The sequence below is a fragment of the Hibiscus syriacus genome, unplaced genomic scaffold, assembly GCF_006381635.1.
Source record: "Hibiscus syriacus cultivar Baekdansim isolate YM2019G1 unplaced genomic scaffold, ASM638163v2 tig00110437_pilon, whole genome shotgun sequence".
NCBI lineage: Eukaryota > Viridiplantae > Streptophyta > Magnoliopsida > Malvales > Malvaceae > Hibiscus > Hibiscus syriacus.
This window is the reverse complement of record NW_024062737.1, coordinates 99,248-116,008: the sequence shown is the minus strand read 5'-3', so window position 1 is coordinate 116,008 and position 16,761 is coordinate 99,248. Positions and strand designations below refer to the sequence as shown.

General features: G+C 30.3%; 2 protein-coding genes across 2 annotated transcripts; one reads left to right on the top strand and one right to left on the bottom strand.

Annotated features, from left to right (window-relative positions):
• The first annotated feature begins 7,200 nt into the window (after nucleotides 1–7,200).
• On the top strand, nucleotides 7,201–8,642 carry LOC120125686 (cyclin-dependent kinase inhibitor 7-like). Its single transcript, XM_039144051.1, has 4 exons — nucleotides 7,201–7,581; nucleotides 7,717–7,766; nucleotides 7,972–8,154; nucleotides 8,275–8,642. Exons 1-4 carry the CDS (start codon nucleotides 7,243–7,245, stop codon nucleotides 8,342–8,344), a joined length of 642 nt encoding a protein of 213 aa, XP_038999982.1. The 5' UTR covers nucleotides 7,201–7,242; the 3' UTR covers nucleotides 8,345–8,642.
• Nucleotides 8,643–12,767: 4,125 nt separating this feature from the next.
• Nucleotides 12,768–13,738, bottom strand: LOC120125691. The gene is made up of 3 exons (XM_039144056.1): nucleotides 13,192–13,738; nucleotides 13,038–13,102; nucleotides 12,768–12,930 (listed from the first exon to the last, which is right to left on the bottom strand). Exons 1-3 carry the CDS (start codon nucleotides 13,669–13,671, stop codon nucleotides 12,768–12,770), a joined length of 708 nt encoding a protein of 235 aa, XP_038999987.1. The 5' UTR covers nucleotides 13,672–13,738.
• Nucleotides 13,739–16,761: the final 3,023 nt, after the last annotated feature.

Below are 16,761 nucleotides of genomic sequence, written 5' to 3'. Positions count from 1 at the left end.
TTCCTTATATTTTAATTAGGGATCCATTCACCCACTAGCGGATGTAGGTTGAACCCATGTAGGTACGTGTTTTGTCTTAAAATTCAAATTTTTTTAGATTAATTGTTCATTTTATTAGAGGTGTTCATCCTAAAATTCAAATTTCTTTATATTAGTCATTTATTTTAATAAAATTGTTTACCTTAAAATTTTATTTATATCTACTCCATATGAAATATTTTCATTATTAATACATATATCCACCTACTAAATATTTATAAATCTACACTGCATCCATCGTCATTTAATAGGATCGACATATGCGGGTATTTACTAGTGATATTAAATTTGCCATGGTTTTCCGAGCATTTTCAATCATTATCACTGGCATCAACTGCTAGTTTTGATATGCCCACAGACACTCTTCCTTCACATATCTTCACAACTTTCAACTATACAAGTTATAAAAGCGAATTTATTTTTCTATAGTTGAAATAAAATAATTAAAATTTGTAAAATAAAAAATAAATAATTTAAATTAAAAAAAATACGACATCTAAGAATCATAATCCAAAAATCAAAGCAAATGTTGAAATTTAATTTTCTTTTGTCCAAATTTTATACTTTAAAAAGGATAAAGTGGGTGGAGAGTGGAGACAGTTTTTTTAGTGACAGCGGCCCCAAAGTTTGTGTTAACGAGTGGGCAAAATCTGTCCTAGTTTTCCGTGCCCACCCTTACCATCTGTCACTTTATATATTTATCCACCGCCTTCCTTTCAATTACACAATTCCAAACGAATCAACTTCATCTTAATTATTGATTAATTCATCTATTTATCGTTAATGAGATTGATACTCTGGAAACGTACCATCTGGTTTCAAAATACTTGTAAACAAAACAAATGCAATTTCTGAGTTACTTCGTTTCAAGATGTTTTAATTATTTTTATACAAAGTTAAAAATTATATTTTTTTTCTTAAAACTCAAGCATATATTAACTATATAAAAGTGTAAGATAAATATGATTTTTTTTTCTCTCGTTACATTTAGTTGGTCCATCATGTCACATTAGTGCAGGGTAAACTATTAGGTTTCATAGTATCAATGGCCAATGGGAGGGTCATTCAATCATCTCATCGAAGGTACGTCACTATTAGAATTCGAAAATTCTCTATTTTTTTTTATTTTGGAGATTATTTAATTCAATTGTTTTTGTTGTTATTTTTTAAAATTTATATATAGCTTTTGTTTAATAAATAAAATTTTAAACTAATTACTTCATATTTAATATGTTTTTATGTTTTATTTTGATAACTCAACTATTTTATTTAATTATATTAAATATTATGTTTTTGTTTCTATCTTCATATTTTTATCGTTAAGATTATTTATTAATTTATTAAAAATGATAACATAGCGCGATATAATAATAATTTTAGTCTTTAAATTTGTACATTCTATTAAATTAGTATGACTTCAAAAACAATTTAATAAATCTTTAATATTTAAAAATATTTTTAAATTAATAATAAATTACTATTAAATATTGAAGATTTATTAAATTATTTCAAAACAAGACCAATTTGATAGAATGTGTGAGGTTTGAGGACTAAAATTATTATTAGACCATATCACATATTCATTTCCGTTAAATCAAATATCAAACTTAACAATCAGGGTACCAAAATAATAAAAAAACATAATTTTATATACGATTTTAAAAAAATTAAGTGACCAAAATATAATCCCAATAATAAATGTGATACTAAATAGATAATTTATCCTAAATAAAAAATATTAAGAAGATTGTCAAAAGACTCACTCTCAATAATTAAACAGTGTAACGATATATCAATAAAACCATTCAAAATAATTATCATCTAATCAAATGGCTTAAACTAAACAATTATATTTTTCGTTATCGTCGCCGCCATCATCATCATCATTATTATTTAATGAATATATCAATAATGTATTGACTAAGTCGACTAAGATTGAAATCTTAGATCCTTGAAGATATAAGTTAAATTCTAACCCTAATTTATTGTAGATTGAGTTGTATTAATTGCTAAGTTAATATATAACATATATAAAGGTGCTGAAAGAATAAATAAATTGTGATGTCTATAGACGATTTATCCCTTTTAATTTGAGTTGAGAGTTATTTTTAATATTAAGATGATAATAGATTAACAATGTTAGTATCCCAAAAAGCGGTGAAGAATTATGAACTAAAAAGGGTTTAGAGAGACTTGTTCAAGAACACCACTCTTTTTGTCTATCACTGAGATTTATATATTAATTTCTTGTGCATGTTTATATAGACACAGGGTCACCGTTACTATTCGTAGGTCAACATAATGTATAAATACAACCATCAGCGGATAGATTTAGACTTGAAAACTTTTATGAAACTATCATATGATACTGTCAAAGGTTTATGGTCAATCAAAGGACTTCATGTAATGAGAACTTATCTAGAAATGATATTGACAAACACATGAGAAAATCATTTCCTTGAAAAAGTTGTCTTGTATTTTAATTTTCTGGAAAAATTACGTGTTCAAAGATATATTAAAAAAATAATGCTCAAAGTATAAAGTTGCTTAATTTCAATTAAAGATTTTGATAAACTTAGTATTCATACCATATGTTATTGTTTTTTAAACTCTGCTTTAATTATTTTTTTCTCAAATTTATATATGTATCAACTTTGCATATGATATTATCAAAGTCTATTTACCTTTTAAAAATAATACATATAGTGTAAACATAAATAATAACATATCATTTTAAAATTTACTTCAATTCTATTTAAAATAGATCCAATCTATTTAAAATTTATTTTAGTTGCCTTCAATTCTATTAAACTTAACCAAAATTCATCTAATTTAGATATTTTTTATTATCTTTAATTCTCAACCATTAAATTAAAATTATTCCCCTAAGTGCAATAAATTTGTTATTAAAGTAGTAAAGATGCACGCATGTGTAACATGCAAAATGCCCATCGGTATCAATCATAAAGATTGATAAACCTAACTGTGGCGCCGTTATGGCCCTTTATTAAATGGCCATGTCCTTGTAGGTTTACGCCCACCGCTGGAACGTTCATAAGAGAGATGAACGAGAGTTTCTTCTTTCCAATTGAAGTAGTACAACATTCACTGCAAATTCCTTCTTAAATATTTGTTTAAATTCACTCGTCATCTTTTAAGGCGTCTAATTGGATTAAAAAAAACACTATCGATTATTGGGTTATTATGAATAATAATAAGAGAAAATAACTTCAGTGACAAAAAATCCCAGATAATATACGATTTTGACCAATTTTTTTTGGATTTGCGAAGATGACCAACAAAATCGCAATGCGATCTCTAATTCGCATTGCGATATCCACTATCGCAAATTCGTGTTGCATTTCGCGTTGCGATAGTTGGAAATCGCGTTGCGATTTTCCATTTCGCGTTGCGATAATTGAAAATCGCGTTGCGATAGTTGAAAATCGCGTTGCGATTTTCCATTTCGCGTTGCTATAGTTGAAAATCGCGTTGCGATTTTCCATTTCGCGTTGCGATTTTCCATTTCGCATTGCGATAGTCTACAATGTCGTTGCGATTTTCCAAATTCGTTGTGATAGTTAAAAAAAAAGATTTTGTTTCTTAAGAATTTTCTCTAAAAAGATAGTATCCGCGCGTACGTGTCGAAGACACGTATTACCACGACCATGACACGAGATGAGACGGACGGCGGCGGCGGCGCGCGAGAGTCCCCCTTGTTCTCTATCACTCAACAAGGAAGTGGGAAAGCCAAGCCTTAAATACCATTCTCAATAGTGTTTCCAATACTATGTGGGATTTGAGCATTACCAACACTTGTTCCCAATACTATGTGGGATTGAGCCTTAAATAGTGATATTATTTTTGAATGTTTTGCTTAAAATTGCAATAATCGCGATTGATTGTAGATTGACTTTTAATTATGACATATTTAATCGTATAATACTAATGCAATTGGTTGCTGATTCAGTTGTTTTAAGTTGCATGATTGTTAATTGTTTCCTGAATAATCACATTGTATTGGAAACAAGTGTTGGTAATGCTCAATCCCACATAGTATTGGAAACACTATTGAGAATGGTATTTAAGGCTTGGCTTTCCCACTTCCTTGTTGAGTGATAGAGAACAAGGGGGACTCTCGCGCGCCGCCGCCGCCGTCCGTCTCGGGTCGGGTCGTGGTCGTGGTCGTGGTCGTGGTCGTGGTCATACGTGTCTTCGATACGTCCGCGCGGATACTATATTTTTAGAGAAAATTCTTAAGAAACAAAATCTTTTTTTTTAACTATCACAAACGAATTTTCGCAACGAATTTAGAAAATCGCAACGATAACTGTAGACTACCGCAACGAATTTGGAAAATCGCAACGACAACTGTAGACTATCGCAACACGATTTTCAACTATCGCAACGCGAGCTGGAAAATCGCAACGCGATTTTCGCAACGAATTTGGAAAATCGCAACGACAACTGTAGACTATCGCAACGAATTTGGAAAATTGCAACGACAACTGTAGACTATCGCAACACGAACTGAAAAATCGCAACGCGAAATGGAAAATCGCAACGCGATTTTCAATTATCGCAACGCGAATTTGCGATAGTGGAGATCGCAATGCGAATTAGAGATCGCATTGCGATTTTGTTGGTCATTTTCGCAAATCCAAAAAAAGTTGATCAAAATCGTATATTATCTGGGATTTTTGGTCACTGAGGTTATTTTCTCTAATAATAATTAGATTTAAAAAAACTTCGATTGTTATTGTGCCTTTGGAATTTCATTTTTATTTTACGTTTTAGGCTTTTAATGGACATAGTCCATAAAGTTATCTTTGTGATTGATTGCATTATTAATCTTATATATTCTTTTGTTTAAATAAAATTCAGTATCATTTTAATGTTAAAAAAATTCAATTCCAGTCAACAATCTATAAAGAAAGTGGTTAAAAACTCTCAGATGATATCTCATCTCCCCTTTAGTTATTTGGGTTCAATATCCATTAAAAACAAAATTCCACTCCTCACTCCCCTAAATAGAAATTGTTCAACAAAAATTCAATTCCATAAATTGAAAATCAAATCTTATCTAGGTTTAGTTATACAAGATTGATTATTTTTGTTCCAATAATTGTTTTTAATAATATTTTTATTTAAATTATTTTAGATTTGAAATTATTTGAGAACATATATAATGATGTGATTTGAGAAATTTGAGTTTCCAACATGAACGACTCACTTGAAAATCTTAAAGACCTAAATTAAAAATGATTAAAACTTGTAATTTTTCGAATAGGAAAATAATACTAAAATTTTAAAATTTAGATTAACCCTATCCAAATGAAGTAAATTATATTAAAATATATTTAACATGTTTCATTTGTTTTTATACAATTTATATTTTATTCCTTTAATTTATAAAATCTAATACATTATTAACATATATCATACATATAAAATATTAGTCATATTTTAATCAATGGTGAGAGAATAAAATAACAACTGGTTTATTTTTTAATATAATATTTAAATGAATTTCTAAGTTTAAATTTTGAATTAAGAATCAACTGAAAATTTGAGTAAATATAATTTTTTATCACTATATTAATAGTTTAATTGGCGCAAAACTTTAATTGTCAAACATATTTTAAGAATTCACTATTTCAACAAGGATCGAGGATGAGGCCTCTCATTCCAGATGTTAATTTAAAAAAAACAATTGTATAAATTAATTAATGATGAGTATTTCTTTATCCAAATGTCAATGTTCTAAAACATTGATTCTATGTAAATATAAATTAACTTAATTGTATGCAATTTATTTAGAATTTCTGAATGTAAGATTTTCTTTATATAATTCTTAAAGTGTTGATATATATATTTTTTCATTAAACTAAAAGTGATTATAAAATAGTATTTATTTTATATATCCTAAATTATTTGACAATGAATGCTCAATCACCCTTGCAGCCGTTGATGCTCGAACACATAACATCTATAAATAACAACAATTCATTTAGCCAGTGAAATAAATTGATTCGTACAAAATGTTAATATATATATATATATTATATAGCTAAAAAATTAATATTGTTTTACATATTATAACGATAACCATATTAACTCAGTAAGACCCGTAAGTGTTTTTGATTGATGATGCAGAGGAATTCATAAGCAGTGGAAAACAAAGGTGAGGTGGCAGAATATGATTGGTTGAAGGCGTATAATTCAATGGGTTGAGAATAATATCAGTTCCAATCCTTCCCCAAAGTAAACTTCATACTCTCATTTTCTATTATCCTTGGTATTTTTTTTATAATATGAGATAATTACAAAATAATATATATTTGAATTCTTGAAATTATTGATTTATAAAGAAAGTGGTTAAAAGTTTTCAATTGGTGTATTTTCTCTTTCTTAAAGTATAGGTTCATTATCTATTTGAAATAAAATCTTCTTTCTCTTTTCTTATGTAATAATTAGGGGTGTTAAAAAATCGAAAACCGTTAATTATAATTGTTAATCGGTATAATCATTACATTTAACATGTAATTAATTAAATCATTAATGATAAGTGGTTCAATTAATCAAACTGTTAAAAATAATGATTAACGGTTAAAGCTACAGTTGTAAATTTTAATAACCGATTAATTGTTAATAAATTAAATTTATAATAATAAGTGATAATATTTTTTTAATTTGAATTATGAAATTTTAAAATGTTTATGTTGTGTATTATACAAAATTATACGGTTAACCGTTTATGAACAACTAACTAGAAATTATTTAAAAAATTATAAAGTAATTTAATTAAAAGGAATTAAATTTATATATTTAAGAAAAATGAGAACTATAAATAATAGAGCGGAACTTAATCCAACTTTTTCAAACATTTACCCTCCTGTTATTCAGAGTCCGTACTAGCGTTAATCTACGTGTTATTATCTAATTAATTTAATGTCTGGTTTTTTCCGTTACACTTTCCAGATCCCCGTTACGACGCCGTTCAATTCCCCGTTACAGATTCCCCGTCGCTGTCAAATGGACCATCACCCATAGCCCACCCCCTATAAAACCGCAAAAGAAAATCCTCACCGTTCACCCTTCTCTCTCTCATCATCATCAAAAACTAATAAAAACCAGGAAACGAACGCTGCAAGCCAACAAAAACGAATTATCTCTCTCGCTCTCACATTCCTTTTTTTAATTATGAGGAGAAAGTGTAGAGCACTTGGAGGAATTGCAGTTATGGAGCTAGTTGACATCGGAGAACAAACGAGAGCCATGTCGGCAACCGGAACGGTTCATAAGAAACGCAGAAGATTAAACAAAGACGAAGAGGCTGAATATAATAAAGTAACTTCTTCAACGAACTCAATTACGTCGTATATCCAGTTGAGAAGTCGGAGAATTTTTGTAGATCACCATCGTCGTGAAGGAAATCGGTGTTTGAGAGCTAACTCGGATCATGATGATGAAGTGTCATGCTTTTCATGCAATATCGGATCGAGCGATAAAAGCATTAATGTGGAGTTGCCAGATCTGGAGGTGAATTTAGAAACTTCGTTATTTATTTTGAAATTTTAATAATTAAGCTATGTAGTTATGGATTCTAGGAATTTCGTTTTGTCCCAGCTTTAATTGCTTCTACTAAATTCTAAAAAAAATTCTGAATTTTTGCAGGACGAGAGTATTGAAGTTGAAACATCCACGCATTTCAGCAGCAGCGAGAGGTAGCAGTTACAACAATAATTATATGTATAAACATTAATTTTATTTTTTTAATATTTAAGTTATTGTAACTTACTGTTTCATGTATCTTGAATTCGAATTTCAAAAACAGCCTACCATTTAAAATTTGTTCTTTTTCCTTTTTAAATTCTACTTTTATTTGTATACTCCTCAGCTCAAAATCTGTTGCTCTTTTGTGAATTCTAGTATGAGAGAAACAACGGCGTTTAGTGATCTTCGAGCGGAACCAGAAGACCTGGATTCAACGTCGAGGTCATCAGAGACGAACTTTCGCCGTAGATCAACGGTAGAGAAAATGCCAACAGAAGCTGAACTCGAAGAATTCTTTGCTCCTGCCGAGAAAAAACTTCAAAAACAATTTGCAGAAAAGTACGTTCACGCAATTCACTTTTAAAAAGATCTAGATTTTCTTTTCTGCTGTTAAATTTTCTTAGCAACCAAGCGGCAATTTTTGAAACTGAATGGAAATTTTTTGTTTACTGTTTTTAGGTATAACTACGATATTGTCAAAGATGAACCGTTGGAAGGGCGCTACGAGTGGGTTCGACTAAAGCCATGAATAAAACGTCAAGCAAACGAAAATTTATTTGGGCCAGGCGATTTGTATTAGGTACTATTACTAATTTAAAAATTTTAGCTTCATGTTCGCATTTCTAGGGTTTTCTTCTATGTATAGAATGACGAAGAAGAAAAAAGAAAAGAAGAAAACGAAGCTTCTTTCGAAAAGTAAAAAATGGGGGGAAATCTCCAAAAATCCGTGTCTGTTTCTTCTGCTAATTTCTGCTTGTTCCTCTCTTCCTTCTTTCTCTGGTAAGGCGCCACTGCTTTCGTCAGTTGTAGCTGTAATTCTTTAGTTTTTAGTTTTCTTCCTTTTGCGTTAGTTTAATAAAATTTACTAACACTAACATAAAAATCTTTTATTTTTATTTGCATGTAATTTTTCTTTGGATATTTATGAAATTATCATAAAATTGTTAATCAAGATGATCGTGGAGAAAAGATGAATGAAGATAAGGAAAAGAGTCGATGGTGCCAGATGTAGAGCAGAGGAGAGGGGAACTGTACACGCGCCATGCTAAATAAGTGAGGGACACTTGTTTTGTATTGGAATCTTGATAGTAGATGCAAATCTTATCCCAAATCCCCAATGTACGACCACAATTCATTCCCGTTTCCTATTGGAGTTCATCGGTGGGTGAAACTTTTACCTTTCTAGGAACAATAAGTATACTACAGAAAATAAAATTCTAAAAATATAAAAGTAGTTTTAGATATAGAATTGAGTTAATTACAAATGAATCCCCTAATCTATTATAAATTAATCCTTAAATCTGTTATATCAAACTCCAAACTATGATCTCATTCTAAATCAATTCTTAAACTATAAAACACTCCATCTCAATCATCAAACTATTGGTACAATTTCTTTTTAATATTTCTGTTAGTGTACCGTTTACTAATTTTTTAAAGTCTCGAGAATTAAACTCGTGACTAGAGTGAGTATTCGATAGTGTTGAGTAAAAAATTTGAGTTAAATGAGTTGATGAGTCATATTTTATGATTCAAACTTTATTTGAAATATTTTTGAGTCGAGTTATTCAAATTTTTGTTCAAACTTAATTTTTATAATTATGTATAATAATATGATACAAAATTAAACAACATTCTCTAATCATACAACATTGGATGGCAACGAGTTGGGTCATGTCATATTTTTTGCCTCACCCGAACCTAAACTCAAAAATTGAAGTCCTCCACCCATATCACACTCGACTTGGGTTTAAGAGGGCCCCATCTAATATGAAACTTTGTCCAATTTTTCATGTTAAAACTTTCACTCGAGTCGTCCTTTATATATAATAATTTTTACAAGATAAAATAAATTTAATTGAAAAAATATATTATTATAATTATCCCCGAATATATAAAAAATAATTATAATATTAAGTTTGATTGATCGATTTTTTTCACCTTAAGCTTGACACGATCAGACCGCACCCTAAAAAAACCTCAACTTGATTTTACCTAATCTAATCTCTAATTTTCAAAATAAATAGTCATCCCGTCTATGTCGAGTCGGTTCGAAACTCGTTAAATCCAAACAAAATTGTCTTCCTTAATCACGTTAGTACCATGTCGGTTAACCTTGCTTTCCTTTAGTCGATGAGTGATATACTTTTTTTTTTAATTTAAAAATCATATCAAACATAATTTTTTTTGAATAATTTCTACCTTGAGGGAGAAGATGGAGAATTTTTCTCCCAATGAATATTGAACTCATAACTTAAAAGAGCGGAAAAATGTCAATTGAAATTTTTTAACTATTTACATATTAGACATAAAATAAATCCATGGACAATATCATTTTTCATTCAAACGTTTAGAAGCATAAGGTTACATTAAGGTTGTTTATTTTACAACATGCACAATACATACCCTAAATTTAGTTAGATGTGATGATTTTATAAATAAATTTGGGTGATGCCTAATCTTACCGGTACTATAATATTAAACTCCAAAAAGTAAAACTTATATTGAAAGGGCCCATATAAGATCATGACCCATTAGGACCATTAGTTCTGATTTTTTTTCTCTTCATTCAGTTCGAATGTTCGATTTGAGTTCCATGTGGAATAAAAAAACCGAGCTGAATTGTGTGGTTTAAGTGATAATATCAACCCCAAACCAAATTTAATGACTCTAAACCTGAACCGAATGCTTTGGTTTGAATCAGTATTTCTGTTTTTCCTCGATTTGTTTCTCAATCCTAACTTTATATGCTCCAAATAATATGAGAAAAGTATGTTCAATTAAAATTTGAATTTTAAAATTATTTATTTTACAAATTTTAAATCTAATTCTAATCTTACCTAAAAGAAGGAGAAGGAAAAACTTTAGAGGAAAGAAATGAAGTGTTCCTAGTGTATCTAAAACCAATGACCTAAGAAAATACGAGAGAATAAAGATTAGCAGCTAAACTAACCGGCTCAATATACTTAGTCAATTCGAACTTTATTATATACACCTAATATAATATGAGAAAATTTGTTTTCAATTAAATTCTAAACTTTATAATGTCCACCTAATAATATTAGAACATTTATTTTCAATTAAATTTTAAACCTTATTATATAGACCTAATAACATGATCAATTAAAATTGATACAATATTAGTATTTGAGTATTCAATTAGTAGGTTTTAGAATTTAAGGGTTAATTGAACAAGCACATTTGTCATATTGGTCAAGTTGTTCATTTTCGTTTTCTCGTATTTTCTTTGATTATGAATTCTAGATCAACTAGCAATACTCCTCTTCCTTCCCCTAGAGTCCCCCATTCTCCTCCCCTCTACATAGAATTAAGATTAAATTCAAAATTTATCAAAAATAAAAAATAAAAAGTTAATTTAAAATATAATTATAGAGACCTAATGTAATTAACCATAAAAAATATATTTTATATATACCAAAGATGTATCTTTTTATTTTACTCTCAAGATCTATTTTTTCTGATTAATTTAATTTGCATGTTTTTAATTAAGAGTTGTTATTAAAATGAGAACCATGTTGAGCAATCCCTGGAGGGAATAAGATGAAATATGTAAATTATTAATTTCTTGTGATCTTGATCAATTTCGTGAATTCCAAAATCTGAAGTTCTTTTTTTAGTTAGAGGCCCAAAAATAAGTAAATTGTCACTTAATCCTTTTAAAACTTATGAAATTATTAGTTAATACAATAACAAAATTATATTCTAAATCTTAAAATGTAAAATTTAATTGACTCCTAAAATAGATTTTCACCTTCACCCTACATATAGGAAGAAAGAAAGACTAAATAAATAAAAAGTACCATGAAATTAATCAAAGACTACTTATATTTTTACTAGGGGTGTAAATGAACAGAGCATTCGATGAATCGTTCGCACAACACTTTTTTTATGTTCATTTATTAAATTAAATAAACGAGTATGAACCAAATTTTTATGTTCATTTAATAAATGAATAAACATGAACATATGTGTGTTTGATTTGTTTTTGTTCACGAACAAGTTCCTTTATCTGATTCTCATTTTTATTTTTTTATTAAATATTGGTGAAAATTGGAACTAAATTAAACATATGGTGAAGTTTGAAGTTCAAACTAAAACGTTTAAGGAGCTTAAGGACTAATGGAACAATTTTACCATTTTCTTACTTGCAAGTAAAAATAAAAAGAGTGTTACTTGTCAAACATTATATCAACGTTAAACAAACATATCTCGAATGTTAAATGAATTGAACGCGAACATCTTATAAAATAAATAAGCAAATGTGAAATAATATTAAAAATTTAAACAAACACAAATATAGACCAAACATAAATACATAAAAAATTAATAGAAAAACATAAACAAAATCTTATCCGTTCAAACTTAATATAAGAAATCTTGGTGTACGAGTAAAAGGCTCTGCGTGCAGGAAAAGCAATCTTGGTGTTTATTAAATATACGCATTAAGGATCCATGCAGATCATTAAATGTATGTAATAATATGAAATTTCTATGGTTTACTTATTATTATCAGTTCATGTATTTTGTTGTCTATACCTTGAAATTCATTTTTTATATTAATTATTTATTTTACTAATCATATATATCATAAGTTTTTTTTATTTATATTTATCTCATACAAAATATTACTATTATTTATACATATATACGTACCTTAAAAAATATTTTTAAATATGTAACAGCGTTAATCACTTCCTTGCTAGTTTGATGAAAGCTTAGAAAGTAGCTTAGATCCTCAAATAGTTGGCACAAACTAAACTTTTACAGTGCTTTTGAACCCTAAATTAAGATTAGTATGGCCTAAAAGCTAACATATCCTTAAACAAATGGTAAACAGTGTTGCATTAGCTGTCACATTCATTGCCAGTCCCACCTCCCTATGTAAAAACTTACTAACATGTGCCCAGATACTGCTTCTCTCTCTCTCTCTCTCAAGCATCAATGAAAAGTACACTAGAATCAAATATAAACAAATTAAACGACCAAAGAGTTTCTAACATCCATTGCTCAACAACATTAGAAAAAAGTTCTTGAACTGCAAACATTTTGTACAAACAAACAGCCAGATACCCATCTCCTTGGAGATAAAATGCACTACAAAAACCCACTTGTAACTACACCTCAAATCAAGAAGAAAAGAAAAAGGTTTAAATCATCCAATTTTCTTTCTAAAAAATGCCCCACCTTTCTACAAGTTATACCTTCCAAAACTGTGACTATCCGCATCCCTGCAACTTGAACTTGACCCTGCTTCGCCCAAAATGTCCTGCAACATGTAACATTAATGAAATTAGATCAAACCATCCCTCAAATAGTTAGCTTCGTAAAGGAGAAAAATGGGTCCTTTGTTATCACCTGTGAAGTCTTGGTAACATGGGTTTCCTGCTGAACAAAACCATACCTTTTACTGCTAGAAATCCCTTCACTCTTGTCAGCTTTTCTGGAACCAATGTGGTTTCTCTTGAGACTCAGAAACCCCTTCCACCTAGTGGAAATGGAACCCTTTGGAGGCCTTAGCGTCACATTATCATCATCGTCCCCAACAAGAAGCTCTTCTCTCAAAGTCCTTTGCATTTGGTTCCCACCGTTATCCTTAAATGGCAAAAGCTTGCCCTTAAAGAAAAGCTCATCGGCAGTCATCATGGAGTAGTTCGACACCGAGAATTCGAAGTCCGACGACGCCGGAGCCTCACTGGAGATCCTCTCCTGTTGCATACTCTGCTGAGTGTCGACAAAGTCGTTAGAAAAAGAGATTCTTGGGCTCATTGGGGCACAGTGGTGATGATGATGATGACTTTTGTTCTCGGAATCATTATACATTTCTAAGTATGCCATGAGCTTTTTAAAACAACACGGAAAAAAAGAAGGAAGAGAAAGAAGAAACCCTAATAAATTCTACAGGGACACTGGTTGCACTGCTACAACAACTTAATAAGTAGATGTTTGTATTTATACCCATGTAGGGAGGGGAGTTTGATGTTTTTTTTTTGAATTCATGCATGACATGTCCATGATGTGATGGTTTTTTGTCATGACATGTTAATTAGCATTCAATGATGATGACCAATTTTGAAGACTCACAGGAACAGAATCATCCAAGTATTATTTGTTTATTTTATATTTTCGTCTGGACATAGGGGAAGTTACTAAGAAGGTTTCTTTTCCTCCAAAGCTCTACCATAATAAATATATAAACAAGGGACTCTCTTTTATTGAAACCAATCCCCATGATTCTTGTTTCTTAAATACACTTGGAAAACTCTCTATGAAGATTCCAAGAACCACTCCTTCGTCTCTCTTTACTTTCTATAAATATAACATATAGTATATTCAAATAATATTATTCAACTCATAAAGATCCGAAAAGGATGAATCCATTGGGCGACCACATTTGTAGAAGAGAATGCAGTTCTCTATATAGATTTTGGGTTAGAACAATTATGTTTTCAGAGTGTGTACATTATCAGTGGCCTAAAAATATTCTAAACAATTATTATCTTATAATCATATCCAATTATTAAAAAAAACTAAAAATGATATTTATACATTATGTATGAAATATGATATTGGTAATGTAATATTTATCTAAATATTAATAAATATTCAACCAATTGAATTTAACATGAATATAACAAATATTAAATCTAGGTCAAATGCAGGGTGGGCAAAATTTTCGAGATAATGTTCTCGAATTTTTTATTTAACGATATAACGTACTCCCAAGATTAATTGCTCAAATAGGGCGAATTGCACAGTATTGGCCGTAGGTCGCCATGCCTTCCGGGCGACCTACGGCGTGGCAGCTTCCCAGCATAGGTCGCCATGCACTCCGGGCGACCTTGTAGGTCGCCATGCACTCCTGGCGACCTTGTAGGTCGCCATGCACTCCTGGCGACCTTGTAGGTCGCCATGCACTCCTCCTGCTCCTCGCGTGATTCCTCTTGCCCTCGGATGCCCTCGCATAGCTCGCTCGAATGGCCTCGGTCGGATGCCCTCGGTCGGATGGCTTCGGATGCCCAACGTGTTGGAACGTGCATGACACATGCAATCTCTCTCATAGCTCGCCGGGAAGACATGGCGACCTAGTAGGTCGCCCGGATGGCATGGCGACCTACGACCAACACTGTAGATTTCACCCTATTTGAGCAATTAATCTGAGGAGTGCATTATCTCGTGAATTAATTTATTCGAGAACGTTATCTCGAGAGTTTAGCCGCTGGGGTGTAAGGGATGAATCAAAAAAATGGATTGGTTTTGGTGAAGAAATGGGATGTTGAAACTGTTTCCATTGCTGGTATTCAATGCAACAGCAGTGTTATTTAAGGGATAGGGTTCTGGACTTCTTAATAAAAAGTAAATATTTATTTATATTTTTCTTTTGACAATGCAAAACAATAATAATTTAAAAAAAAAGAGTTTTGGCCTTTTGAGTGCAGGGAAAGGGAATACTGGATGGTGTTGCATTTGCGTTGTGTTCCTTTGACCCTGTTTTGACTTGCAAGTGAGATTACCAGTGGATGAGCTGGCGATACCGACACATCAAAAGGACCACGTGATCTGGAGTTTGCCATTTTCTTTTTATATTATTTGAAAAAAGAAGAAGCTACATTTAGTTCCTGGATTTCTTTTATCCTTTTCAACTTGGTCCTTAAAATTGTTTTTGGTCCACATTACCCCCTGAAACTTTTTAAACATATTGGTTCTTAATGAATTAATCTCGAATCGTATATATATATATATTCAATCATATGAGTGATTGAGGACTATATTCATTTGCAGTCACCTTTTCTCAGCTGTGAACATGGGAAAGCAATTGAGATGGGAGTATACAAAAATAAATTGCAACTTTCTAGAATAAATGTTCTAAGCTTATTATAATTAATTCATGCATTGATAGCTAAGAGTTAGCATCTTGGGATTAGATAAATAATGTTGAGACTTAAGAGAGTTATATATTATTTAAGAATCTAATTTGACTTAATTATAAATATAAACGGCGTTTATATGATTATCAAACTATCTAAATCTTAGATATGAAAAATATAAAAGAGTTCATTTACCAACGCCGGCCCACTCTCTAATTCCCACACACAACACACACCACCCATTACTTAATCATTTAACATAGTTTTGATTATTTGTTTGATATATAATTAGCTTACCCTATTCCCATATGTAATGGGGTAAGGGGAGGTAGGGTAATAGCCTGGCCCCCAACGTCAGGTTGAGAACAGATTATGTGAAAGACCTCCAATTATGAATTGCCCACCATGAGACTCGATCTCATGACCACAAGGTTAAGAGCCTTGCGCTCTACCAATTGAGCTGGACGGACAATTATAATTCTTTTTAATATATGCATTATATAATTCTTTTTAATTATAGAAGCAATTAATTTATTAAAATAAAAATATTTGTAATTATAATTAACATTTATAATCATAATTGTAAATTAAATACATAATAAAAATATTTTTTTATAATCATTGGAAAAATAAATTAGACATTTGAGATCATATAATGATCATATAAGAAAAGGTGAAAAACCTATAAAAAAAAGCTTGAACAAAATTAGATGCAAACAAATCTGACTGCATTGACAAACGAACTAAACATATGATCAAAACTAGTAAAAGACCGCAAAAAACGTAAATCAAAGTGAAACATTGTGATAAAACTATCTACTAGCGCAAATTGTGTATCTAAATCTAATTCGATGATCCAAAGCATGAAAGATCAATAAAATAATAAATAAGTGATATCTTGATCAATCACGAGGACGTCAAATCCATCCATGAAAAAATAAACAAAAATAAATGATCAAATGCCCAATAAAAATGTCGAAAACATGTTAAAATGTAAATGAAAACATGTCATAAATGCAGAGTTAATAAAAATAAATAATAAATAAAGATTCGAGATAAA